At 41.5% G+C, this 27,368-nt stretch overlaps 1 protein-coding gene across 2 annotated transcripts; it reads right to left on the bottom strand.

Moving 5' to 3' along the window:
• Positions 1 to 27: 27 nt before the first annotated feature.
• Positions 28 to 27,368, bottom strand: sfmbt1 (Scm like with four mbt domains 1). Of its 2 annotated transcripts, none has more exons than XM_067588074.1 (21): positions 27,153 to 27,368; positions 22,920 to 22,977; positions 22,722 to 22,816; positions 21,652 to 21,895; positions 20,448 to 20,536; positions 18,761 to 19,013; positions 17,468 to 17,565; positions 17,192 to 17,293; positions 16,706 to 16,865; positions 16,454 to 16,536; positions 14,928 to 15,054; positions 11,216 to 11,329; positions 10,993 to 11,035; positions 10,826 to 10,890; positions 5,800 to 5,939; positions 5,279 to 5,388; positions 4,757 to 4,932; positions 3,799 to 3,977; positions 3,445 to 3,669; positions 2,208 to 2,336; positions 28 to 2,029 (listed from the first exon to the last, which is right to left on the bottom strand). In XM_067588074.1, the coding sequence occupies exons 2-21, from the start codon at positions 22,942 to 22,944 to the stop codon at positions 1,889 to 1,891; spliced, it is 2,598 nt and encodes an 865-aa protein (XP_067444175.1). In that variant the 5' UTR covers positions 22,945 to 22,977; positions 27,153 to 27,368; the 3' UTR covers positions 28 to 1,888. The 2 variants fall into 2 exon arrangements, with proteins under 2 accessions (XP_067444175.1, XP_067444174.1); XM_067588073.1 differs by having other exon boundaries at positions 10,826 to 10,893; positions 27,153 to 27,365.

Genomic DNA, 27,368 nt, shown 5'->3' with positions numbered 1-27,368 from the left:
TGTAGGACAAGCGCCAAGAGCCATGTATGATTTGTTGTTCATCGTTTTTATTTCAATGTTCTCTTTTTAAATAGCAGTTATAATCTTCAAACATGAAATCAAAATCTGTTCAATTGCTTTGAGTACAGCTGTAACTACAGACAAATGAGTAAACAAAGAACCAACTGTTTTTTTTTCTCACACGAAATCAAGCACATTACAGCAAATCACACTACAGGAACTGGTAAAAAAAGAGGGAAAATGTTTTACAAAAGCATTTTGAGAAGATCTCCTTGCCTTAAAACTGCTCATTTATTGTAGCCAACATTAAGTTAATTGTAAAAGCAAATTATGACTCATCAATGATATGAAATGGCTCAAATAATCAGAATGCTCCAAATGATGCAGCTGAGTATGTTTTAAGCACATTGAGGAAAGTTTAGGCCTATTCTGTGCAAATATACTGTATATTTCGGGCATTTACACATTGCTTATGCAGAAAATTAATTCCTCAATAGATTTTTTTTCTGTCTAATCACCCTGTTGCACTAGAAGATATTTGATTATGTACACTATATACAAACATGCACTGTCATATTTGCATACCACCATACAGTGCATGGTTTTGCTTGTGCTTGCATTACAGAATTCTTGCACTGTAAACCACTCTTAAATAGAGATTGGAACTAGAAAGCAATTTGATCTCTTGTTGAAACAAAGGCCCCTTTTAATCTGTTGTTAAACAGATTGTATGTTGATATAATTCAGCTGGATAACATTTGCAAATGGTGTTAACATACATGTCCGGTGTTCACACTAAAATCAAATTCTTTATCTTGAAATGACTCATGACTATCCTTTCAAATCTGCTATATCAGTATTTTCTAGTTTAGCATTACTTTTGGCATCCAGGAAACTTGCAAAAGGTACTAATTGTATACAACTTGTAGTTTAACTGATGTGTAAATTATCTTCACTTTATCAATGGGTCAAATGATCTCTTGAGAGCATAAATAAGTATCTTAAAAACTAGAAACCACAAGACAAAGACTCACAATCTGTTGTCACTCTGAGGTACAGCTTGGAGTTTTCACAGTAAAATTGATTTTATGAAAAACAATGTTTGTTTTAAAGTGCTTAATCCTAAATGGCCTAATATATGTATTTCCCCACAAAAGATGTTTAAAATTAGACTTTAGTGTGAAATCACCAGATTATGAGGCAAGCCTACTTCATTTTCTACTTCATTCCTCCAGCAGACAATATCAAACGTTTGCTAGCAGATAACATACAGCATATTCTATGGTATAGAATAACATGTAAAAGCTTTGATTCAGTGGTATTCCCTTTTTAAGACAGCAAGTCAGGCTGGAAATTATTAATGGACACAACACACCACTGGTGTGGTGCCACTAGCAATCAGTCGATCTCAATAGAAGAGGAGAATCCAGGGCACTCAGAGCACACAGATAAATTAAAAAGCCTAAAAGCCTTCATTTGAACACATTTCAACTTAGAAGTAAGTCATCATACACCCTGATGAAGTCTTAAGTAAAAAATCTTGAAGATGTCAAAATATGCTGGATTTAATAGAGGCTTTTAAACTTATTTAAAGGCTTCAGAGTGCCTTTTATTCTTCCCTTTCAGTCCTTACCTATGCCATTCCTAAAGAGCATCTGAAGTGTTTTTGACCCTATTTTGACCCCGTGCCGCTCTTCTCCTTCGTTCTTTTTTAAAAACAAGGATTAGGAAATGTTGCTCTGTCCTGCTCATGGCCACGCTTGTCTGACACAACCGTGGTATTATGCAGGATTCTAAAGGATGTCCAGTGTTAGAAAAGTCAAAATGGGAAAATACAGTGCTTTTTTCTCAGCATTGATACATATGTCCCATGTTCATTCCCCGTCAGCTACGTAGCAAACTGTTGATAAAATGCCAGCTTGACTCTCTCGATGTGGTGGCACAGCTTGATGGCCGGTCCCAGCTTCAGGTCCATACACTCCTGCACAGTTGGGAGGTTCAGCAGGAGAAGCGCCTGTCCGTCAATCTCCTATAAGCAAATGTAAGTTTATATGAGATGCAGTTTGGAAATACACTATCTAAGGTTGGTAAAATAATGTTTTGGATTTGTGACTGTGGATACAATACAAGTGTATAATGCACTTATTGCACTAAAGTGTAGTGAGCTCTCATCCTGAGTGACCAGTAAATCGGTGTGTATTACTTACTTGATCCAAGAAAATCCGTGCAAGAGGTGCACAGTCGGTGGTCCTGATGAAGCGAACCACATCAGTAACGCTCCACTCCAGGGGGCTGGTGTCCAAACACAACTTCTGAGGAGGCTCGGTCTTTGAGGTCTATAAACACACAAATAGGGAGAGTCAGACAGAGACTCCAAGAGATATCATGGCCGAATTGGAAAGGCTCATAACTCATTTTAATCCACGAAAATTGATGCTGAGAAGGATATCAGACTGAAACCTTTCATAAAAGAAACACTGGCTGTTGGATCCTTTTTAATTTCCTCATTTGCTGTTTAGAGCAAGTTCGTGTCACAGTTAAATAGCATCTTCTTTTCTTAAAGCAGATGATGAGACAAGCCATAATGAGGTGGAAAGATCATTCAAAAGTACCACTGACATTAATTGGGAAGTACAAGGCAGTTGTGTTTGATGGAAGGGGCAGAGGGCTGGCATTCTGCAAAAAATGTTACAGGCTGGAATTTTTAATTTATGCATACATAATAGGATATTAATTACAGGTACTCTGTTTTCTGGGAATATTTCCAACATTTATTGATAAGGACCGGAAAATTGCAAAGTCATTTTTAGCTATGCTAGTGGTGTGGCTCTACGTACTGGTCAGTCAGTTGGTCCACAACTTTGGTCCTAACTAAAATATCTATTGGATGGATGTTCATGGTCCCCAGCAGATGAATCCTACTCACTTAAGTGATCCTCTGACTTTTGAGCTAGTGCTACCACTACATTGACATTTTTGGTTTCTAGTAAAATACCTGAACAACTATTAAATTGATTTCCATGAAATTTTATACAGACATTCATGGTTCTCAGATGATGAATCCTACTGACTTTGGTGACCCCCTGGCTTTTCCTACAGCACCATTATGAGGTTCACATTTGTGGTTTAGAGTGACATTTCTAAGCAACTGTTAGATTGCCATGAAATTTGTTACAGACATTCATGTCTGACTTTGGTGATCCTCTGACTTTTCTATTAGCGCCATAATTGGGTCAAAATTTTGTCCAATCCCTGTAAATATCAGCCTCAGCTGTACTTTTATTTAGTGCTAATTAGAAATTGTTAGCATACAAACATGCAACGTAACATGGTGAACATGACAACATTGTCACTGTGAGCATGTTAGCATGCGCCTAAGTACAGCCTCACAGAACCGTTAGCATGGCTGTAGACTTCTGTTTAATTCTTGGGGACTTTCATTACCTTTGGTGAAGGTGGGCGGTTCTCATCATCAGAGAAAGAGGGTGAGCGGGGTTTCCGGCGCCGGCGTGTGGGCCTGGGTGTTGCTGGTGGGGAGGGGGATGGTGTGGTGGGCTGAGACTTCCCAATCGATTGTTCGGAATCATCTTGGAGATCATCCTGTAGTTCAGACCCAGAGTCTTCACTTAGGGAGTCATCTTCATCCAGATCTTCTTCCTCTCCACTGCCCTGTGAGCAAAGGAGGCAAACAGTCTATTAGCACAGAATCAAGTAGGTGGGAGGAAGAATCCAAGTTAACAATGTTATTTTAACAATGACTTTTAATATAATGCTCAAGAAAATACATGTGTGTGTTACCTGTGGAGACCCAGCAGGTGTGTTGTCAACTGAGGCTGAGGAGCGTCTCTTCTTATGGACAAAGAGCTGCTTCCTCCTCTTCCTCCTCCTCCCTCTTCTCTTCACTCCACCTTCCAGGTTGGAATGGCCTCCGGGAGGACGGCCAACGCGTTTACTCTTCTTCTTTCCATAGTAATATGCTGGTGACAAGACAAGAGGCTAACTGTGTAAACGTGCATCTGACATGCCTGAAGGATTTTAATATTTATTGTTAAGACAGATGGGAACCTTGCAGTGGGAATGACGATCAAGTATTTACAAAATTGAAGGGCCAAATGAATCAAACTGAATTTCATACTTTTAAACATGATCTTTCTAAAGCACAAGCACTGATAAATATGCAGTAAAGCAGGTCTGTGGAGGATAAGTACTGTCTGGAATGATATGAAAACATACGAGACAAAAGAGAAAGTGTAATCATTCCCCAGTTGCTATCAAATTGCATCAGTTCCTTAACCACAACACTGCACTGCAACAGCAAGTAAACACATCAACAAAATATGCAACTTTGTGCTGTAGAAATACTTAAGCAGAAAATGAAAGAGCCCTATTCCGAAACATATTTTCTGCACGCTATACCTGCTTATTCTTCGCCTGTGGAAGGTTTTTCCAATTTCTAAATTATATTCCTCCACTTCACAAGATGTCTGTATTCATTAAGGGAGCATTTATGTACCCATTGATCATTTCTATTTATGTGCAAAGCAAATGAAAACAACCAAAGGTTTCTGAACAAGGAGAAGTGAACCACAGTAAATTTGTGCTAAATGAGAGCAAGTTTGAATTCATGTCTAGAATTAAGGTCACATATGACATGCAGGTATACAAATTTATAAGCTACTTATGATTAATCATAGCTATTTTTATCACCTGATAAATCAAGGCTCGACAACTGTCTCTAGTAGTGTAAACCACCTACTGTATTTGGTCTTGGTGAGGACAGAGCAGTTCTCCGAGCAGCGCTCCAGAACCATGCGAGGTCCAAACAGGTTTGGGCAGCACTCTAGCTTGATGCAGGTTTTCCTGCAGAAGTCTGCCACACGGTCTGCGGTGCGGACTATTTCCACAGTGGCCCGGTAACTCTTTCCCTTGTACCTGATATATGAAGAGAAGCAATTCTGAACTGTAGTGATAAATATTTCATATTTCCACAAAGTGTTAGGTTGCAAAATGGGTGGGCTTTCAAAAGCTCCCATTATGTTCAGGTTTAATGTAACAAGGTTGTTACAACTGGCAAGGTCTCACTTAAAAGTAACCCAGATGCTGTCAGCTTGTGCTGGGCTCTGGTGTGCAGATATTTACTTCCACTTGTGCTTCAAGTACATTTCTATTCCAAAGTGTGTCCTAAAATAGGCCAGCTGTGAACACTTCTGCTATTCCTGCAGGTTTTCTACAGTGCAGGAGAATTTTGAGCTGAGGATTAAATGGTGTTTCCCCTCACTTGGCTTTGAGTGTCTCTCCATGGCCTTGCCAGCGGCTCTCCTGGTCCAGCTGCAGCTCTCTCAGCACACGGCTGGGTTTGTATGCCGAATTTATCAGCAGAGTCAATACCTGGATACAAGACGTACATAGAAATGCAACATGTAAAAGGTTATCTGCAAGTTGGCGGGGTAGGTCTTTTATTCTTTAATGGTGCTGTGTGCAACATTTAACATCCAATAGTTACCAAATTCGTTTTGAGAAAAGACTTTCATTATAACAGTAGATTTGCAGTCTCTAAACTACATTTTACATTGTGTGTGCAACTTCCTCTGTGAGAGGATGTAAAAGGGTTTTGGGGAAATATGGTCTCAACAACTAAGTGGTGTCAGAAAAAAGGCTTCAATGCATTTCCAGTGCAGCTCAGTTTGTTTCAAGTAAATATCCAAAGAACTCACAACAAGTTTAACAATAAAAAATCTGCACATATCACCTTTAAAATGGAGTTAATACAACTAACAGAAGTAGTAACCCATCTCTCACCTCTTTGAGCACAAGAACACAGTTTCCAGGGCCGATGAACTGAGGCAGCTCGGCAATGCGTCCCTTGTTAAGGTAAGGCCCGGAAAAACAACGATGGTTAAAGTAGATCTTGGGGCTGCAGTATTTCCCGTTCCCCTGCACTGCACATGGACACAAAATAAGCAAGCAAGCAAGCAAAGTTTATTTATATAGCATCTTTCACAAACACCAGTTACAAAGTGCTTCACAGTCAAAGAAATAAAATAAAATAAAATAAAATGAAGTGAAATAAAAATAAAATAAAATCAGAATAAAGAAAAGCAAAGACACCAGATAAAATACATAAGTAAAGCAGATAAAATGGACAAGCTAAGATAAAATAGCACATACTACCCAAATGCCTGTCTGAACAAATGGGTTTTTAGCTGCTTTTTAAAAGGAGTCTACATTATCCAAGGACCTTAAGCTTGTTGGAAGAGTGTTCCAAAGCTTAGGGGCTGCTGACTGGAAGGCATGATCCCCCGGGTCTTAAAATGCATACGAGGTACACTTAGAAAGCCCTGGGTGGAGGATCTAAGAACTAGTGGTGTAGGGGTGCAGAAGGTCACTAATGTACTGTGGAGCCTGGCCATGTAGGGCTCTATAAGTGAGCACCAAAATTTTAAAATGAATTCTAAAATTTACTGGGAGCCATTGCAATGAGATTAAAATAGGAGTTGTATGTGATCATCTGTGAGATTGTGTCAAAAGCCTAGCAGCAGCGTTTTGGACAGTTTGTAAACGTTGTATGGAAGATTTGTTAAGACAAGAAAAAAGAGAGTTACAGTAGTCGAAATGTGATGAGATGAAAGCATGTATTAACATCTCCATTTCATTTCTTGATATCACAGACCGGAGTTTGGCTATGTTTCTCAGGTGAAAGAAACATGATTTAGTTAGCGTCTTAACATGCGCTTCAAAACTCATGGATTGGTCGAAAATTACACCAAGATTGCGCAGGCAAGACTGGGAGGATGAAGATAAGGCACCAAGGTTCTGCTTGATTGCTGACTGAAGATTATCAGGGCCAAAGATCAGGACTTCAGTTTTGTCTGCATTTAACTGTAGAAAATTGTTTGCCATCCAATTCCTAATTGCATTTAAACAGTTGTTAAGTACAGAGAGTTTGTGAAACTCATTAGGTTTAAATGAAAAGTACAACTGGATATCATCAGCGTACATATGGTAGATGTTCTTGAAACTGCTGATGATTTGTCCTAGTGGCAGCATGTACAATGGAGAATAGAATGGGTCTCAAGACTGATCCCTGGGGGACACCACATGATAAAGCTGCAGTGTCTGACTAAAATTCACCTACAGAGACTGACAAAGATCTATCTGTGAGGTATGAGGAGAACCACTCCAATGCAGTCCCAGAAATGCCCACCAGGTGATTTAGCCTGTGGATCAGAATGTGATGGTCCACAGTATCGAACGCTGCGCTAAGGTCTAATAGTACTAGAACAGAACAGTCTTCGGCATCTGCAGCCATTAAAATGTCATTTGAGACCTTCAGGAGAGCTGTTTCAGTGGAGTACAGTTTACGGAAACCAGACTGAAATGTATCAAACACCCTGTGCAATTCTAGTCTTTGAACCAGTTGTTTCTCCACAGTCTTTTTTAAAAATTTGAAAAAAAGGGAGTTTTGAAATGGGCCTGTAGTTCTCCAGCAGGGAGGGGTCCAGGTTTGATTTCTTCAAAAGAGGCTGAACAATAGCCTGCTTAAAGTAACTGGGGACACACCCTGATAGGAGAGAGCTGTTTATAATATTGGCTATGCAGGGTCCGATACAGTTAAAGACCTTTAAAAACATAGTGGTTGATAGGACATCTACTGGGCACAAGGAGGGTTTCATTTGTCCTACCAGGGCTGCTATATCCTCCATGGACACTGGACAAAAGGAGTCCAAGATGGCTGGATTTGAGGGGCCACTAGTAAGCAGACTGGGCATGGGTGAGATGTTTGCCCTGATATTGGCAACCTTGTCTATAAAATATTTGAGAAAGTTATTGCAGTCACTGTTTGATAGGACTGGAAGTTTAGGGATGTTGGGAGAGACAATGTGATTTACAGTATCAAACAGGACTTTAGGGTTTTTCTTGTTGACAGAGATGAGATTAGCAAAATAAGAGGATCTCTCAGCCTTCACCATGTTATTGAGGGTACCCATGAGATCTTTGAGATACAGTCTGTGAACTTCCAGCTTCGTAGCTTTCCACAGGCGCTCAGTCTTTCGGCATTTGCGCCTGAATGTCCGGATGGTTTCGTTTATCCACGGGGATGGGTTTTTTGAGATCTCTCTGAGTTTCAGAGGAGCCACCTTATCCAATACTGAGGAGCAGTGAGTGTTAAATGATTTGACTAAGGTGTCCACGTCTCCGTCCGTTAAAGCAATGTTTCTGTCAAACACTGTGCAAAAATTGAGAGCCACAGCCTCATTATGTGGAGCAAATGTCAAATAAAATGCATTTATGGTCACTGACATAAAAGTCCTTAGAGCCCACAGATTCAATATCCATACCATGGGTAAAAACAAGGTCCAGAGTGTGCCCACCAGTGTGTGTTGAGCCAGATACATGTTGCGTAAAATCAAAGGACTCAGTGAGATTAAGAAATTCAGAGGCAGCATTACATGTAGTGTTATCAATATGAAGATTAAAATCCCCAACCATTAGGACCTTGTCCAGCTTTATAATAGATGATAAAAAATCTGTAAAATCTGATAAAAAGGATCCAATTGGGCCTGGCCGTTGGTAAATTAAAATACAATAAATAGGATTTAGCCGACCAACTCTGGATATTTGCAATTCAAAAGAACACTATGGTTCAGTGCTTACCATCTGGCACGTAAACTTGTCTTTAAAAACAACTGCAAGACCACCACCACGGCCCGTCAGCCTCGGTGTACTGATAAAAGAGCAGTCTGCAGGACAAAGCTCGATCAGGTGGGAATTATCCATATTCTGCTGCCATGTTTCAGTCAAGAACATAAAGTCCAACTTTTCATTACGAAATAAGTCATTCCGGATAAATGACTTATTACCAATAGATCTAGCATTGATTAAGGCCATCTTGACTGGAAAGGGCGGAGTGGCATCAGAGCAGGGGGAGGCACAGGGCAGCCGGCAGAGGTTCCCAGTGCATGCACCGCCTTTGCATGTATAGTGTGGACGATGGGCTCTGTCTGTAATGATGGTCTATATAGGAAAGACGACGGTGAGGGTGGTGATGACAAAGAAAGCCCATGGGGGGAGCTGGCGGGGGAATCAATACTCTGAGGAGACAGAGGTGGATGTTTCGGTGAGGGGGTGTGGCATGTAAACAGTCAGTCACGTGTAGAGGACTGTACAGCGTGCTGTAAATTAGCCGCTAGCATTCTGCTACCCAGCCTGTTTGGTGGACTCCGTCTGATTTGAAGAGGGGGGAACAATTCCAGAACAGGTTGAAGTTGTCAATAAAGCCAATGTTGTGAGCTGTACAGGCGGACTGGAGCCAGGTGTGTAGACTGAGGAGTCTGCTGAAGCGCCCTGATCCATGGGCAAGTGTGGCAATTGGACCAGAGATAAAGATAGTTACTCCACAGCTACTTAGGAACTTGAAAAGGTTGCTAAAATCCTTTTTGGTCAGCTCAGACTGCTGACGAACAGTGTCATTTGTCCCCACGTGGACTATGACTCGTTTGGTCGAGGACGGGAGTGAGCGTAGCAGCCCCGGGAGCCTATCCAGGATGTCAGGGACTGTGGCTCAGGGAAAGCAGTGTGTGTCTGCGTTGAAGAACCTGATGTTTCTGATTATGGAGTCCCCAAATATTAATGTGGTTGGAGAGAAGAGAGGACGAGGAGGTGGCAACCGTGGGCTTGAGCGGCTGGAGAGTGCAGGGTCTGTTTCCACACCTTGTGTTGCGGTCGCCGACTGAGGATGGGGTGTCCGGGCGGGCGAGCGTCGCGGCAAGGCAGCGACATCAGTCCTGAAACAGGACCTCTCCGCCAGCCCGGGGCAGGGAGGACCACCAGAGCATCTGGCTACTGCCTCTTTTAGCATCTTTATCTTGCGACGGGCAGAGGAGGTTGCTCCCCAAGCTGATGGTCGTTGATCTGACCTCGCAGAGGAATGGCACTCCATGTGAACACTGCTAGCCACCGGTGGGGACGAGGGTGTCACCGGGCGCGGCTTTCGGGGATCCGTTGGATCCGCTGGGGTCAGTCGGAGCCGCTGGAGCATTGGCAGGAGCCAGGAAGTCGTCCGACAGGATCGCGTAGTGGTTGGAGAGTGTTAGGCAGGGTGGTGAGGCAGCCCTGTCCGAGCGCCTCTTGTGGCCGCGAGCCACCACCTCGGCCCAGGACGAGTGATGGTTCGGTGTCAAGGAGGAGGAAGGCCGCGGACAGGTGGAGGGGTACCTAGAACAGTGTCTTGGATGGCTGCACTGAGGTTGACAATCCGTGTGGACTGCCTGGTAGCCACGTCCATGAAGCTACAGAGGAGGGAGTCCTTCTTCCTGAGCTCATTGGAAAGTCGTCGAATATCATCCTTAAGGTCAGCAATCCTTTTGTTTGCTTTCAGGAGTAGTACACTGTCCTCACCGGAGAAAGTTGGCATGGTTGTAAAATCCAAGAGTAAAAAATGGCTTAAAAGCTCTTAGTAGAAACCGACACCGGCTAGCTTAGCTACCAGGCTAAAAACAAAAACAAAACCTGGCTAAGCTAGCGGTGGTCTGGAGTCGGCAGCCGGGTCGTGTAGTTAAGAATCGTGGCTTCTGATGATAAAAACCTTTATACTGGGTTTAAACACGTACATAAAGCGACAGTGATCCAAGAAGTGTGTCATAAAATTCAGGCTTAAAACAGACAGAAAACTGGTTAAAATGTCTGATGTCTGCAGCTCACAGCACACACCAGGTCAACATCCCCTAGATAAGATACAAATGATGCAACGAACACTGACCACACAAACGGACATACAGTATATCAGTTTAGTCTCCTTCGATGAGGCCTGAGACATATCACCTACCTGTCTCTGACTGGTTTGACATCTGCTGCTTGACGCTGTCAGGTGACGATGACTTCGGTGGAGCTCTGCTGTAAAGTGATGAAAAAGATCAATGTCGGATGTTGAAAGGCTGCTGGACTTGATCCATTCAAACCAATAAAGCCATCAACACTCCATCTTATACTTACTGTTTCTCAGGTTGCACTACAGCAATCTTCCTCTCTTTCTCAACTGAAAAACAAGGAGAGATTAATGTGTGCCCAGTCACGCAATTACATTAAATTATGTCACTAATTTGGAGGCCAGGGTAAAAAAAGATTGTATTATGTTTGTCAGTGCATTAGTAAACATATCATTAAAGCAGATGTGTTAAGACCTTGATAGTTCAGTGTGATGAATCATGCTGTATACCTGAGGGCTTGATGGGGTAGACGAGTGGATAGCCGTTTGTCTCACACCAGCTGACAGGGAAGATGTCCAGGGAGTCCACGTGAACTATCAGCTCTGGCATGGGCTGCTTCAGGCCTGAACAAACACACACACACATACACACAGAGCTATTAGAAAATACCTTAAAATTATGCTGTATTTCCAAAAATTAACTGTGTTTTGGTCTATAATAATTTCCTTCATAATCAAAAGCCTTTCATGTCATACAATGAAAGACCTTTTGGTGTCTTCATCTGCTTGCATGAATGCAAGTACATACACAGCATGATAATAAAATTGCACATACACTTCATTTTTTTTTCTATAAATGACAAGTTTGTATCAGTAGTAGACAGTATGGAGATTTTTTTTAAAAAAAAACATCTAAAAATATATACTATATATTTTTATCTGAATTCTCTGAGTTTTTAATCAAACTTTGTTGTTCTTAGTACAGATAAAGTAATTATAGTAGGTGATAATTATTATTCATGTGGATGTTGATAATGATAGCCTTAGCACTGCGTTTATCTGCCTTTATTAGATTCAACCGGCTTCTCTCAGGGTGCAAATAAACCCACTCACTGTCTTAACCACACCCTCGATCTTGTTCTGATTTATGGTATCGAAACTGAACATTTAATAGTTTTTCCACAAAATCCTATTTTATCAGACTATTACTTAATAATTTTTGAATTCCTGTTACTAGACTACACGCCATTAGACAAAAATGTCTTTACTAGAGTCTATCTGATAGTGCTGTAGCTAAATTTAAGGAAGCAATTCCATCAGTATTGAATTCAATGCCATATCTCAATACAACAGAGGACTCTCATGCTAATTTTAGTCCCACCCAAATTAATCATTTTGTTGATAGTGCTGCAGGCTCACTGTGAATGACACTTGACTCCATTGCCCCTTTAAAAAAGAAGACAATAAAACATAAGAGGTTAGCTCCATAGTATAACTCCCAAACCCGCATATTAAAGCAAATATTGTGAAAACTTGAAAGGATATGGCATTCCACCCAACTGGAAGAATCTTGCTTAGTCTGGCAAGATCGTCTCAAAACATATAGGAAGGTCTTCTGTAATGCCAGAGCCGCCTATTACTCATCATTAATAGAGGAGAATAAAAACAGCCCTCGGCCCCTTTTCAGCACTTTGACCAGACTTACACACAGTCATAACTCTATTGATCCATGTATTCCTACAGCTCTCAGTAGTAACCACTTCATGAGCTTCTTTAATGATAAAATTTGAACTATTAGGAGACAAATTTCATCACCTCCTGCCCTCAACAGGCACTAACTTATCCCCAAACACAGGAACCTTAGAAACGGTTGTAAAATCTCATATATATTTAGACTGTTTTTCTCCAATCGACCTTCCTGAACTAACTTCAACGATTTCTTCATCTAAGCCATCAACCTCTCATCTCTTAGACCCCATCCCAATTAGGCTGCTTAAGGAAATCTTACCCCTAGTTAGCACTTCTTTATTAGAATTTATGATAAATCTGTCTTTAGTAACAGGCCATGTGTCACAGTACTTTAAAGTAGCTGTAATTAAACCTCTTCTTAAGAAGCCTACTCTTGATTCAGGTGTTTTAGCCAACTATAGACCTATATCTAATCTTCCCTTTCTCTCTAAGATCCTTGAGAGCAGTCGCCAATCAGTTGTGTGACTTTCTACATAACAATGGTTTATTTGAGGATTTTCAGTCAGGATTTAGAGTGGATCATAGCACAAAGACAGCACTGGTGAAAGTTACAAATGACCTCCTAATTGCATCGGACAAAGGACTTCTCTCTGTACTTGTCTTGTTAGATCTTAGTGCTGCATTTAACACCGCTGACCATCTTATTACAGAGACTGGAACATTTAATTGACATTAAAGGAACTGCATTAAGCTGGTTTAAATCCTATTTATCAAATCTATTTCAGTTTGTACATGTTAATGATGAATCCTCCATGCAAGCAAAACTTAGACATGGAGTTCCACAAGGTTCTGTGCTTGGACCAAGACTATTCACCTTATATATGCTTTCTTTATGTAATGTTATTAGGAAACACCATAAATTTTCATCATGCAGATGATACCCAATATTTATCAAAAAAGCCAGATGAAACCACTCAGCTGACTAAACTTCAAGCATGCCTTAAGGACCTGGATGACCTGCAATTTTCTGCTACTAAACTCAGACAAAACTGAAGTTTTTGTGCTTGGCCCTAGACACATTAGAAACATGTTTTCTAATGATATAGCTATTCTAGATGGCATTACCCTGGCCTCCAGCACCACTGTAAGGAATCTGGGAGTTATCTTTGATAAGGATATGTCCTTCAACTCCCACATTAATCAAATTTCAAGGACAGCCTTTTTTCACCCACTTAACATTGCAAAAATCTGTCTCAAAAAACTAGTCCACGCATTTGTTACTTCTGGGCTGGATTATTGCAATTCCTTATTATCAGGCTGTCCTAACAAGTCTCTAAAGATTCTCCAGCTGGTCCAGAATGCTGCTGCACGTGTACTGACAAAAACCAGAAAAAGAGATCATAATTCTCTCATTTTAGCTTCTCTGTACTGGCTACCTGTAAAATCCAGTCCTGTGCTGCTGTGGTCCTGCTTGATGCCTGCTATTATTATCATTATAATTATTATTAGTCATATTTCTATTATTATTATTGTTGTTGTTGTTATTGTTGTTTTTGTGCTTCTCTGCGTGTCTCTCTCCCCCTCCTTCTATCTCTCTCAACTAAAACAGTCAAGGCAATTGGCCCCCACCTAGAGCCCAATTCTGTTCAAGGTTTCTCCCGTTAAAGGTGAGATTTTCCTTGCCGCTGTCGACAAGTGCTTGCTCATGTGAAAAGTGCCTTGAGATAACTTGTGATAACTGTTGTGATTTTGCACTATAAAAATAAAGTTGACTTGACTCGACTTGACCTAATATCACACATAAACACAACACACATTTGTATACCGTAGCCATATTAATGCACCTTAGTGGCCCAGGAAACCTATTTTCTTAATAAGATGGGAACCTACATGAACACAATATTAGCTACTGAACCTAGAGCCATACTTGTTATTTCACATGACAGATTACCTTGTACACTTCTAATAGGTTAAGGAGAGACAACAAAAAAAAATTAACAAGATAGAGATCTGAATCTGATGACAATTATTTGGTTGTTTTCCTGTGTTCCACAGTCAATCAAATCTGCTTTGAACCACCAACTTCAACAGAATCCCCTCCTTAAGTTTTTGAGTGCTTCACTCTTATTAACTTATAATTAGGGATTTTTTGCAAACTTTAACTTTGGTTGCTTATTCAGTTAAACATATTTAATATAATAGAGAAATAGTTTAATACTTATGTACATTAAGATGTTGTGTCTGAAGTGTGTCATGCTCATTTCTGCCTCTCTAGGTTTAATCTCCAAAGCAGTGATTATGTGTATGATATGCTATAATATATTTATCTAATATTCCTGTCTTCTCCATAGAAGAGAGAAAATCATCTGCTCCGCTAGAGAGCACGGAGGCTCAGGTTAGATCCACATACAGTAGGTTCATGCTCTACATGTCACTACCGCAAATGTGCTGAGTGGCCTCACCTAAGTTACACGTTGATTTCTATCTACTTTCATCCTCTAAGGTAAACACATTCTCTAGTACCCAATCTCACCTTCCAGGCTGAGCCAAATGTATTGCCCTTTGACCCTGGTGACAGTGGCCACGTGAATGTTTTCAGGTGACAGTGGGTTGACAGCCTCCAGTTTCATGGCCTCTTTGAAGCTGTGGTCACACTGCTCCTGGCAGGTAAACAGAGTGAGAGAGAAGAAAACTCACTTGAGAGCTATTTCACAATGGAGGATGGTTGTGTTTGGTGATTTTTTTTTTGTCCATTGTGATAACACCACATATTCTGTCTCTGGTAAAAGGAAGAAAAGTCACAGTGGACCACCTGTTTACAACCCATCACTTTGTAGAAACATGGTCTTGTCACTGACATTTGATTATGCTGTCTGTCAAATGTGTGAAATCTCACTTCCTACATTTTGTCATTTATGACAGGCAGATGTTACGCCTTGATTCCACCGGGCACGTCTGCGTCACTTTCTGGCTGTGATGTGGTTTTGTTCCATCCTCCGCATGGTGTTTCAGAAGCGGAGCATTTTGCTCCGGCAGTGCCAAAGAGAAGAGAGCTTCCCCTCTACCTGGAGAGGAAGCCAGGGACCAGTACAGTCACGGCAGCAGTGGTGTCATATTAAATCTTGTGATTTTCCACTTCCAAGATGAACCTCTCGTTGTCCATGACAAATATCCTCTGACCGGTTGACTCCTGGCCTGGTGCCACCAGTTATAACGTAATGTTGATGTAGTGATGTGATATATGATCGGGAGTCTGCATAGGGTGATTTATTTTGAAAATTGACCGGATGCTCTATGCAGTTTCTGTGTCTGACTTCCTGCCCGGCTTGATCTGCTCCATGAAGCTTGACATGGCTTCCATAAAAAATAGACTAGGCGCATCTTCGTAGCAGAGTGGAGCGAGGAGCCGCTTCTGGGATGCTTCTGAAATGCACTGCAGCGCGTCTGGTGAGATCACAAGCATTGACTTGAGTGGCTGCAATCAGCCCCAGCGGTTGTGTCGGAGCCGGAACACAATGCAGGAGTGCCCGGTGGAATCAAGCCGTTATGGTAAAAACAATTCTTACTGCACTGGATAGCAAAATATAAAACATAATTAATCCAAAGTATAAAGCTACAAGGTTGCAAATGAAAAACAGCTGTGTAGAGAAACTCCAGTATTTTGTTACAACAGCGTTTCCCAACACAAGGCTGATCAGTGCTGTGCTCTATCTGCACCAAACCCATCCATGTGTCAAGCTGTTTACACAAGAGGTGGCCTTGAGACAGGTATCACACTTTATAGGCTGATACAATTGTTTTGGAGGAAAACTGTCAACAATGTGAAATATCTGCTCCTAGACTGCTTATTATATTAAATCACATACAAGCTGGACTTGTATACAATGACCAGTGGAGAACACCGTCTCACACTAAACAACTCATGTTACAAGTGTAGGTCCGGCCAGGATCGTGTGGTGTGTTTCTTCACGGGTCACTGGACACGAGAAAGCCCTTTTACACTGAAGCCTGAGCGGCATGAGCTTGTTGTAAAAAGAAGTCAAACGGTGGTTGACTTACAGTCGGGAAGCAATGCTGAGGAGCTGCCTCTGCCTCGCACTGTTTCAGGTAATCTGCCCAGTCAAAGTCTGGACCCTGGTATCCTGCTCATGATAAAATAAATACACAGGAAAAAAGAGGGAATGTAAAAAAGAGGGGAGCAAGGGCAGATAAGGGAAGAAGTAGAAAGAGAGAAAAGACAGTATGAGTTATCTAATCACATCATTCCTAAATTTAAGTGGTTATAAAGGAGAAACATGTGACAGAGCAAACCTGGTGGGGGGCTGAGAGGGAGCCCGTTCTTAAGACTCCACTGAGCAGGAAAGATCCCCGGACTGTCTCTGTGGCACAGGAAGGAACGCCCAGCACCTTCTGACTCCTCAATACCACAAAGGTCATCCATTGTCACCAGGAAGTACTGCTCATTGAACACCTGAGGTGGAGAGAAGGTCATTTTGGGGCATTTGCAGACACTCACAGCTATAAAGTCATCTCTCTTTTAAACATCTGTTTTGTTTCTCTGAGTCCCTCTAAAGATTGTCAAGCTGAGCGTTAAGACAAGGAGATCTGCAGGGCTGTGTGGCTAATTAGAAGAACTTTCAAATATGTTCAAACCCAGGGGGTGATAATTTTCTAGCTATGGCCTTGACTAAGACAGTTTGGTAATGAAGAAAGAAAAATAACTAAGGAAGGTAAACAGCAAACAGGAGAAAAACCTAGCAGCGTAGGAGAAACAGATTTGATAAGAAAGTCTGTTACCTTGGTGACAGTGGCAGGCCTGATGGAAATAGGAGCAGCAGGGTCAACAGCCTCCAGTTTCATCCCTTCCTTGAAAGAATGAGCAGCAATGGCTGGCTGATCCTGAGACAACACATACATACATATGCATCTTCAACAACTCTTGGAAGTGTTTCAGTTTCGTTTTACAAAAGAATGTCACAACTCTTTGCTTAATACACACTTATCAAATCTTAACTAAGTGATAAGAAAAAAGTTCCGGTCAGGAAGCACAAACAAGAGCACTGTTGGCAGTACCTTACTGAACTCTGCAGTCAGAGCTTCATCCTGAGGCAGGTCGCTGATCCTCTGTGTCACCTCCCGCCACTCCTCCTCTGTCCGCAGGGCCAACAGATCTGAAACAAATACACGCATATGAGCTAGAGCAAAACCTGCTGACTTAGTATATTTGTATAATTGAATTTTCAAAGGGATGCTAAAGTTAAAATATATGTGATTAAACTTTACTCTACACAACATTTAATTGAACTACACCCTACAGTATATGGCAGGATTCGGCAAAACACAGTCTGCATGTCAGCTTGTTGTTCTATCTTACCCTCCCGAAAAATTAAAAAAATTTAAAAATCCTCACAATTAATTAAACTCCCCCCCCCCCCCCCCCCAAAAAAAAAAAAAATCAATGTTGTCCTCTACAATTTTGCAACTAACTTCATATCACAGGGCTCTCAGTTCAAGACTGCCTTTCAAACAAGATGTTGTGCAGAATTAATACGGCTGAACCTATAAGAAATCCATTATATCTTCCCCATTCTTTAATTAAATGATAAATACAAGTCATATTAAAAGGCTATGTTTAATTCTAACACAATTATTTTTTTTCTCCAAATCAGTTTTATGCACCTTTACTGCTGCTGCTCACCACATTCTGTTATTAACTTGCACAGAGTATCCAGGTACAAAAAAAACACAATTATAGCAAAAGTCTGGCATTTAATATCAATAGGGCTTTAGCTGTACTGGTACCAGAGGGTAGATCGGCTGTGTCAGGAGAGAAATATAGCCTATGGTGCTTCTTACATCTTGCATATTAACAAACTTGTTCACTTGAAGAGCACTTGCACATCCATGGCCTTGAAAACAATGCTCCGTCTTATCCTGCATGGAAAATCAATTCCAAGGTCTAGTGGGATAACATCCCATTTAGCACATTAATCTCTTATATTTTATTACTATGCATTTGTCAAAGTACATTGTAAAATCTTAATACAACTCACATAATGTGACAAATAAAGAAAAAGCACATACCTGATTGAGTAAGTAGTAATAAACATTGGATAATATGAATTATAATTAGTAAAAATTAGATTCAGTGATTCAATATGAAAGACACAGTGTAAAAGGTAATAATAGGGTCATTGTAAATGATTGGACCTGCATCTAGTCCATGATTGCTTTCTTCACAAGTCCTTTCATCAGAAACTAGTATTCATTCCTGCTTTGGCAGTAAACCCTGAGATCTAGAAATCCTTTTTCCTTTCTTCCTTTTGTTTCTAAATATAAGACCTGAACCGTGTCAGTGCCACTGACCTGAGGGAGGCCTGAGGGTGCAGCCGTGCTCTTTAGCCCAGCCGGGTGGGTGGAGGCGTGGGTGGAGGTAAAAGAGCCAGAGGGCTGCGGGTGTGTCTGGGAGGCCCTCGGTGCCTACCAGGCGCAGTTTCAGCCTCCCTCCGACGTTCTCCTCCACCTCAGCGGCCCAGGCCAGCCCCGGATCAACACTGTCCTGCAGCTCCACATAGCAGCCTGCACACAGGAGCTCCACTGGGTCTCTACCACGCTGGGGCTAGGAGGGAGTGAGGAGTGGTAAATGAGAGGCTGATAGTGCACATGTACACAAACACAAATGAACACATGCCTAGGCAAGGTGAAGAATTTGTACTGGGAGAGAAATGCGCTGCATGACTAAGTGGCAGAACTGAAGCACAGTCACTGAAAGCTAACTAATGGCTCTAAGGAATTTCACAGGCTGTTCCTACAGCGAATTTGCTTTCAACAGCACAACCTCAGAGCCATAAACAAAAGCTCACAGCCTTGTATTTTGTGGACTTGCGGCTTCATGCAAGATAAGCATGCAAGACATCTTAATAGATATAAAATCTTATTTAATCATAGTTCACATTTATCGCAACGGACATTTTAAGTGTTACATTTTTGAACTGTCCTTTTTTTTACATTTCAACATGGGCATAACAAACTAATTAAGTGCTTAGAGATTTAAATCTGCACTACAAGGACAATAAAACAAGTAGAAAACAAAGGTAGAGTATGACTGCTGTACATGTGTGTGTGTGCCAAGACTGCACAGTTACTGTTCACAATTCTGATCACCTGAGGGTGAAAACTGTCAACTTGGTGTTTTTCTTATGTCTGTTGTATTTACTGAACTTGTCTCATCACTTAAACAATGATGCGAAAATCTGACTTTACTGTGACATGCTCAACAGTTTTATTTATTGCACTCTGTGTTTTAAAGGTTGACAAATCAATCAAATCAGTACTGATACAGGAGATTGCTCTTGGCACAGACAAAGAGAAAAGACTGCTACCGTTTTGTTTTAAAACGCATAACTTTTACTAAATTTGCGCCCAGTGTCCACATTACTGCGGCGTTTTCAAACTCCTAAAATGGAGACTTTTGAAAACGCTGCTGACCCTGTTTTAGTTTGAAAAGTCCGGGATTGCATTTTAGTCTGGACGGGCAAAATGGAGACTTCTGAAAACAATGACGCAGACACCCATGTTCGCTTTCTGATTTGGTCCTATCAGTCACGAGGGGTCCTTCCCTGATTCGTCACGCCCCTGTCACGTGATCCTTTTCCAAAAGAAAACAAAAGACATCGGCCTTGACTACCAGTGGTTAATTCAACATGGATAATGAATTACAGGCGTTGCTGTCGTCAGTCCAAGCAAAGAAATCTCTATTTTTTGCCATTTACCATGCTGTTCTTCCTCTGTAGTATTTTCTGCAACTAAGCAACCAACTGCAAAGTAAATAATCTGCCTTCTGTTTACACTGGCACGCACGTGCCCAGTTTATGTGATGGTCATGTGATATGCGTTTTCAGGCATATTAGTATGGACAGAGATTATTTCTCAAACAGTGCTAAAACGCTAGTGTGGACAGAGATTGTTTTCGTTTTAAAATGCTGTTTTAAAACATAAACATATTAGTGTGTATGTGTCTAAGAAGGACAGCTGCTCTGGTCCCCTGCCTTACCAACTCTAGCAGACTGGCAGGCGCGCTGCACTCCTCAGCCAGGGCCTTTTCCAGCAGAGCCTCCCAGTCCTGGTGCTTCTCACGCACACCTGAGGTGGATCATACACATAAAATGCACAGTTTATTAACCAACCTACCAGGTGGGCTTAGGTTCCTGCCCAACCCACATCTGCTTTTAATTAAGAAAATCTACCAGAGTTCATTGAACATAATAGATTATGCAACTTGCATCTGGTTTATCAAATTGTCTCATGTAGCTACAACATTTTGAACAGGCAAATCTAGTATTTGGCTACTCTATTATTCAATTTAATAACACTTAATTGTTTTAAATGGATAGTTCAGATTAATTAAGTTATCCATAGTCGGTGTATTACCTGCAGTAGATTACACTGCAGCAGCACTTTCTGACCCAAACAGCTGATCTGCGGCAAATTCTATGGTTGAGAAAATGTAGTGCCAAAGGAAAGGGCTGTCTGACAGCAAGGTAAAGAAGTGAAAATATTCTAAACATAGTGTACATTTAAACTGATATTGTTTTTTTAGGTGGCTAAAATATGTTATGTTGCTGTCCCCGTCCACAGCAGTGCATTGCTTAGCTTCCATGCCAGTACTCCTGTCTGCTTCTCCAAATTGGGGGGATGCCGACCCAAATCTACTGCAGGTAATACACTGACTATGGAAAACTATCTCATACAACCCCACTTCAAAAAAGGCGAATTATCCCTTTAACAAGTTAACAAAGCCGGGTGTCAAGTGCGAATTAGGTGGCATTAATTAAAAATGACCAAAATCACTGCTTCAGTGCGTAGCATCAAAAACCGTGAAGCTCTTGTCCGCTTTGCACTTTCTAGACAGAACGATGTTTCATGAAACTAGAACATCAGAAGGGAAACACAAGCATTTCACCTCTGGGCAACTGTGGCACCAGTGTATCAGGAGAACAGAAATATTCATTACTCCTTGCTGTGCTGAACGAAAGTGTGATTACAAAGTTGAGTTCCACCATGAAACAGCTCTTTGACAAGATGTGCAGAGAATTAAACTATAGAAAAACTGTGTACTTGCTCCACTGCAGAGCCTGTACATGCACACTCACAGAAGAAGTACTTAAACTTTACTTTTCTTGTCCATAGGTGGATTACAACTTTAATTACACTTCTCACAACTAAAAAACACCATGCAAACTCCAGCCATAACTCACCCTCAGGGGCTCTCATGGTCTTGCCATGCTGGCGGCTCCAGCCCAGAGGGTGGAGGTCCGCTGTCATGATGTCACACCAGAAGTCAGCGCTCCGGTTATCCTGGTATCCCTCATAGCGTAGCAGCAGCAGCTGGCCACATGTGGTGATGATGCTGGCCACCCAGTAAGGACTGTCAGCCTCCGAGCGCACACACACCTCCAGCTTCATGCCTGGAGTCAGTCCGGTCTGCAGGCCCTGGTCCACCTGAGACAGGGAGAGAAGGATACGTGGAATCATTAACTTGATTTGCACACGCGCAGTTTAAAAAAAAACCAAACATTTTATTTATACTATGCAGCTGGATACACAGGCAGGTTTTACATTGTGTCCAGATATAATTCAAGTGTTTTCTCAGTACACAAAGAAAAGACGAGAGGTGAAAAAGGACAAACGTTTGATAAATGACACAAGTTTACAGATTCATGAATGAATACAAAATAACAGAGATAAAAATTTAACGCCACGGATTATACGGATATAAGACTGATAAGACGAGCGTGTTAAAAGTACATCAGACTTGCACCGTTCTCAATTTCTGATTGATTGGTTGGACAAAACAAGACATCTGAAGGTGTCACCTAGAAAACTGATGATTGATCAGTTAACCAAGAATATAATCTGCAAATCAATCAATCATAAAATAGATCCTTGGACTGCAGCTCAACATTAATCTGGTTGAACATAACGGCTAGACTGGCAGGTAAGAATATGAATATGCTGATATTTATAGATGTTGAGTTGTAAGTAGTGACCTCTGTGTTTATACTGTTGATTCCTTAACGACTGGATGTTGTTTCTTAGTAGACTTAGTTTCTTAGTAACCAGTTTCCATATTACTAAGGGCTTTAGTCACTAACACATTCCAGATGTTTCAGTGGTGCGTTCAGATTTAACAGATAGTTTGGAACTAACTAATGGTTATTAGAGAGTTTAGTAAGCACTTTACACAGAACCTTAGCTATTGATTATGAATAGCTGGTACAAGCTAATACAAATATGTGCATTTGCTTTGAAGGTAGTCAGAACCCACATGTTTGAAGGCGTGATGGGGCACAGACATGGTTCCAGTCTCCTCCAGGTAGTCATCCCAGTTGAAGTCAGACACATCCTGAGCAGAGTCTCCATCTGGAACACACACACACACACAAAACACATTTCTCTTTTCCAACCTGCTTTCCAACATTTTATCTTACTCATTTCACGCAGCTGTTCACAGAATCGTTCTTACCAGACTCCAGTGACTCCTGACTCATGCTGGTGCCCCCTCAAGGTCAAGACTAGGAGCTCTGAGGAGGAACAGAGGACGAGAGTTATTATCCGGCGAGAGTAAACGAGTCAGCGGCGGTCCAAAATTTTGGCAACAGAAAAAAATACAGTTTGAGGCAGAGAGACATAGAACTGTGGCATTGAACCAACCCTCCTCACAGCCTGCGTTTAATCAAACCACTATCTGTAGAACTCTTACTTACTCTCATACTCTTAAATAGTATAGTATAAATAGCATATGATATTAATTAATATGCCAGCAACCATGACACTAACTAGCAGGAGAAACAACCTGCCACATCAGGTCAAGCTGCAGACTCAAGACAAGATTCAACAGCCTTAATATGCAAACCCTGCTCCAAAGCCAAAATTAAATGGATTGGCATTTGATTGAATTTTTTCAGTTATTTTAAAATCAAGGTCTGCTGGGTTTTCATAATGGAGCTGTCAAGATACCAAGTCTTTGCTTAAGTTGCTACATCAATATTCAAGTGCTTCTATCTTTTCCTGGACTCAGTCACTACAAAACAGGAGAAGCAGTGAATAAAATCACAGATTACATGCTGCATATTTGCCCTTCATTAGGGCGGCACAGGCTACCACCAAAGTAACACACCAGATGGTATGCGATCAGGAAATATATAAAACTATGCTAATCCCATCCAGCTTCACCTCTGCTTGTGTGCACTCATTCTGGGCTCATCTTTTTAAAAACCGTAATCTTATGCCTTCTACTACTCAGGAGTCACTGGAAGTGAAGTTTCAAACAGTGCCTTGTCATGAATGTGGACACACAAATCAAACTCTGACACATCAAACTGACCCATGGCATTGTGAGATGAAATAAGTTAATGCAACAAGAGAGAGATGGCATGAATGAGAAAGAAGGGAGCGCTGGGCGTGACAACAGCGGAGAGCGAGGTGTATGTGTGGGACGCTGAGGAAAGCTGCTCTGTCACGGCAGCTCCATTCAGCCGGCCTGTCAGGCCCGTCTTTGTCATGTCTGACGTCTCTATTAAAGCATCAGAAACCACCCCCTCCCGGCCACCGGACTGCCACTGCGACCCCCGTGCTCCGCCAGGAGCAGCGCTGCCTTTCACCCGCGACCCTGCCCCAGACTCCTTCTGTCTTTCTCCCCCTCCCTCCAGCACATACATACACACCAGAGGGCCTCATTGTCCCTGGGGGTCACACTCCTGACATAAGAGTGGAAAAAAAGAGCACTAAGACAGATGTAGAAAAGTTGAGAAGCTGTTTTCTAACATCTGATGCTGAGCTTTTTACATATTAGCTCATTTATGATGAGCGCTGTGGGATTTAAAGTTGATTTGACTTCTCATATTTCTAGCTACAAACTTCTTCTGCACATTTTTCACTTCTTTTTCTCTATTTGTGAATGTTTTCGATGCAACTTGCAAAGAAAATAGAACTGAATCAGACATTTTGAAATCCTCAAAATAATAAAATAGCATCTGTGTCTCTGTTGTAATACCTTTAAATTGTATATTGATTGTATCATTTATGACAGTTATCTTTTGAAATGTCTGAAGACAAGCTTTTAAGATTCACTCCGACTTATTCGACTGCACATGCTGTGGCTTTTTCTATAGCACTTGACTTTGTAGAGCAGCACAGCTTCAGCTTGTACATGCAGACCGGAAGAAAAGCAACTTCCCCTGTTTCATGAGCAGTTAATGGTCTGCGTGGACCACAGCAACCAGCAGTCTGCCTGAATCTCTCTACACCGCCCGAGTCTGTGACTGAACCTGAAAGAGAAAGGGCCAAATGTGCACACACCCACGCAAACACACACACACACACACACACACACACACAGAAAACCGATATCCACACTACATCCTCTTTACAAGCACTTACTGAATCATATTCTCATCAGCACTTAGCATGCGATTGAACATTTCTAAACAAGCTTTCCTGAACCTCCAAGGTTCTGGGCAGGAAATACAGTTTAACAAAACACGCACATGTTCACACATATTCACACACACACACACACACAGCACAGTTTCTCCAGGAAATAAAATTAAAGTCCACTATCAATGAAATGAAACTAGCAGCTGAAACATTACTTAATGGCAGCTCCTGATCACCATGAGATGACTTATATAATCAGTAATGTAGTGGAAAATAAGGTGGAAAATTAGTATAATTAGTATGTCCTCCTGTAAGTGTCCATACTCTTTTATATAAAAGAGTATGGACACCTATTTACAGAGGAGCACTTGTTTGCTTTTCTTTATATTTTTCACAGTTTTCATACCATGTGTTGTGAATTTGTGTTATCTTGATGAAGGAAAGACAGATGAAGAAAGCTAGATGTACTGGGGAAGAGTTGTGCAACGTGTGTTAATTTTGGTGAATCTGTGAAACAAAAAGCTTAAAGAGTTGATACACTCAAATTACAAAAACATTTTCTCACTTTCCCATAGCGCTGATGAGCCATGCAGGTAGTTCTGGCTTTAAGTTGTCAGTGAAATTTCTGCATCCACCCAAAATACAATGGAAGTGATTAAATCATTGTTGTGGTGCTTGAAATTCAACAGCAACATGTCTTTCCAGAAAGCATGTTGTGTCCATAAGACTTTAAATAATCAACAGACCTCTCTGTGAACAGTTTTCATTTGAACTATTTCTTCGTTAGAAAGTACTTCCAATGAAAACCGTTAACAGTGAAGTCTGTGGTTTATCTTGAAAACAGGTGTGTGGTTTTTTTCTAGAAATAGTCGTATTCACTGAATATTTCAAATTAAGTGTTTTTGGTCCTGTGAGCACCACAAATTAAATTCCATCCACCTCAACTGAGTTAGGGTGGTGGCAGAAATCTTACTGATGACTCAACCCTGAGCATGTAAAGTCAAAACTATCAGGCTGAATAGATACCACCACTGGAGGTGAGAAAATGTGGGGGTTTTTTGTCATTAGGGTGAAATTACCCTTTAAAAGACAGCTAAATAAAGTTCATATATGGTTTATATTTCAATGCACTTCTTATAATAATATGTTTTGATAAAACTGAGGACATGAATTATTGTGCAGAGGTTGTTCCCATCAGCTTTCTAATATGACTTACACCTGTCAAGGCGTTGTGAATGAGTTTAAACACCCCAAATGGCATTAATATGGATCTTATGGTTGCCAACAAAGGGTTGCACTGAAGACCAACTGCTCAGTGCACGGTCATTCACCAGCTCTGCCAAACTGACCTCTATTCTGTCCAGTAACTGGACAGCAAACAGAGTAATAAGATGGAAAAATACAAAGTTCACCCACACAGCGTGCATAAATAAAAATGCTATTTCATCCAGTTGCTCCTTTCAGTTGCACTAAAGCTGCTCGGTGCCGTTGTAGCGGCACGTCAACGGCAGCAGCGCTGCCAGCAGCGGATCATTCAAGTTGCACAATAGGGAAGTTATAAGATCCAGAAGACAAATAGGTTGCAATAAGTCCACTCGGAAAATTACAACAAAAATCACAACCTCCTGAGCATCACCTTGTTTATCAGCCCTTAAAAGCAGACGCGAAAAACATTTATAAACGGCAGAGTTTGTTTAGGTGAGAGCCACAGAAACACTAATCGGCTGAGGTCGTGCAACCTTTATTATGTAAGACCTCGACAGTATAAATATACTGAGTTATTCAAGGGCAAATCACTGGAAATTTCCATACAATCCTTGAACTGTAACTAGCTTAAGATTGCACCGCTTTGCACAGACTAACCGCAGCATTCAGAAACAGAGATGGGCCATTAACGCAGTGGCTTTGCAGAGAGACAGAGAGGGAGAGAGAGAGAGAGAGGGAGAGAGAGAGAGAGACTACAGCGCCGACGGTCTTAACTTTCACACTGAGGACAACATGACAAAGAGCGATTCAGAAAATGATCTCATTGCTGTCTAATAAATAAACACGCGGTACCAAATGCGTAACGGCCGTGCGGGGACTCACTGGACACATGGTAAAACCGCCTGTGTCCGCGTCAAGTTACTGAACGTCACGGCTTGAGCAATAAGAGCAGGCTGACGAGCAATAAGGGCGCTTACACTCGACCGAACCCGACTCATCTTTTTGAGAGACGGGAAAAAAGACGAATGCGCCACCACAAAACAAAACACCGCTAGGAATCTGTAACAAACAGCACAGAGCATGTGAATATTTAGTCGCAAAATTCGTCTCTTACCGCTAAGTAGTTTTTCCAAGTCGGTTTTTAGATGCCGATCCTCTCCGCCTGCTCGCTCGCAGCAGTGTTAAGCGCGCAGGAGTGAAAACCCGGGACCCCGGTTGAGCGTTTCAGTATAAAACGGCTACACGTTACAGCCGTCGTCTAAGCAACAGCGAGGCTTTTTCTGTTGAGGGTAAAATCGCGAAACATCCGGTGTGGCTCGAGCAGCTTCTC

This window comes from Thunnus thynnus, chromosome 4, assembly GCF_963924715.1.
Source record: "Thunnus thynnus chromosome 4, fThuThy2.1, whole genome shotgun sequence".
Classification (NCBI taxonomy): domain Eukaryota; kingdom Metazoa; phylum Chordata; class Actinopteri; order Scombriformes; family Scombridae; genus Thunnus; species Thunnus thynnus.
This window is presented reverse-complemented; position numbering and strand designations above follow the sequence as displayed.

Excerpts from the sequence above, each read along its gene's own strand:
- sfmbt1 (XM_067588073.1), bottom strand. The coding sequence starts at position 22,944 with ATGAGTCAGGAGTCACTGGAGTCTG. Across the intron at positions 5,940-10,825 it reads GTCAAACCAGTCAGAGACAG|TGCAGGGGAACGGGAAATAC; the intron begins GTAGGTGATATG and ends GTCCATGTGCAG. Across the intron at positions 3,670-3,798 it reads CACCTGCTGGGTCTCCACAG|GGCAGTGGAGAGGAAGAAGA; the intron begins GTAACACACACA and ends CTTTGCTCACAG.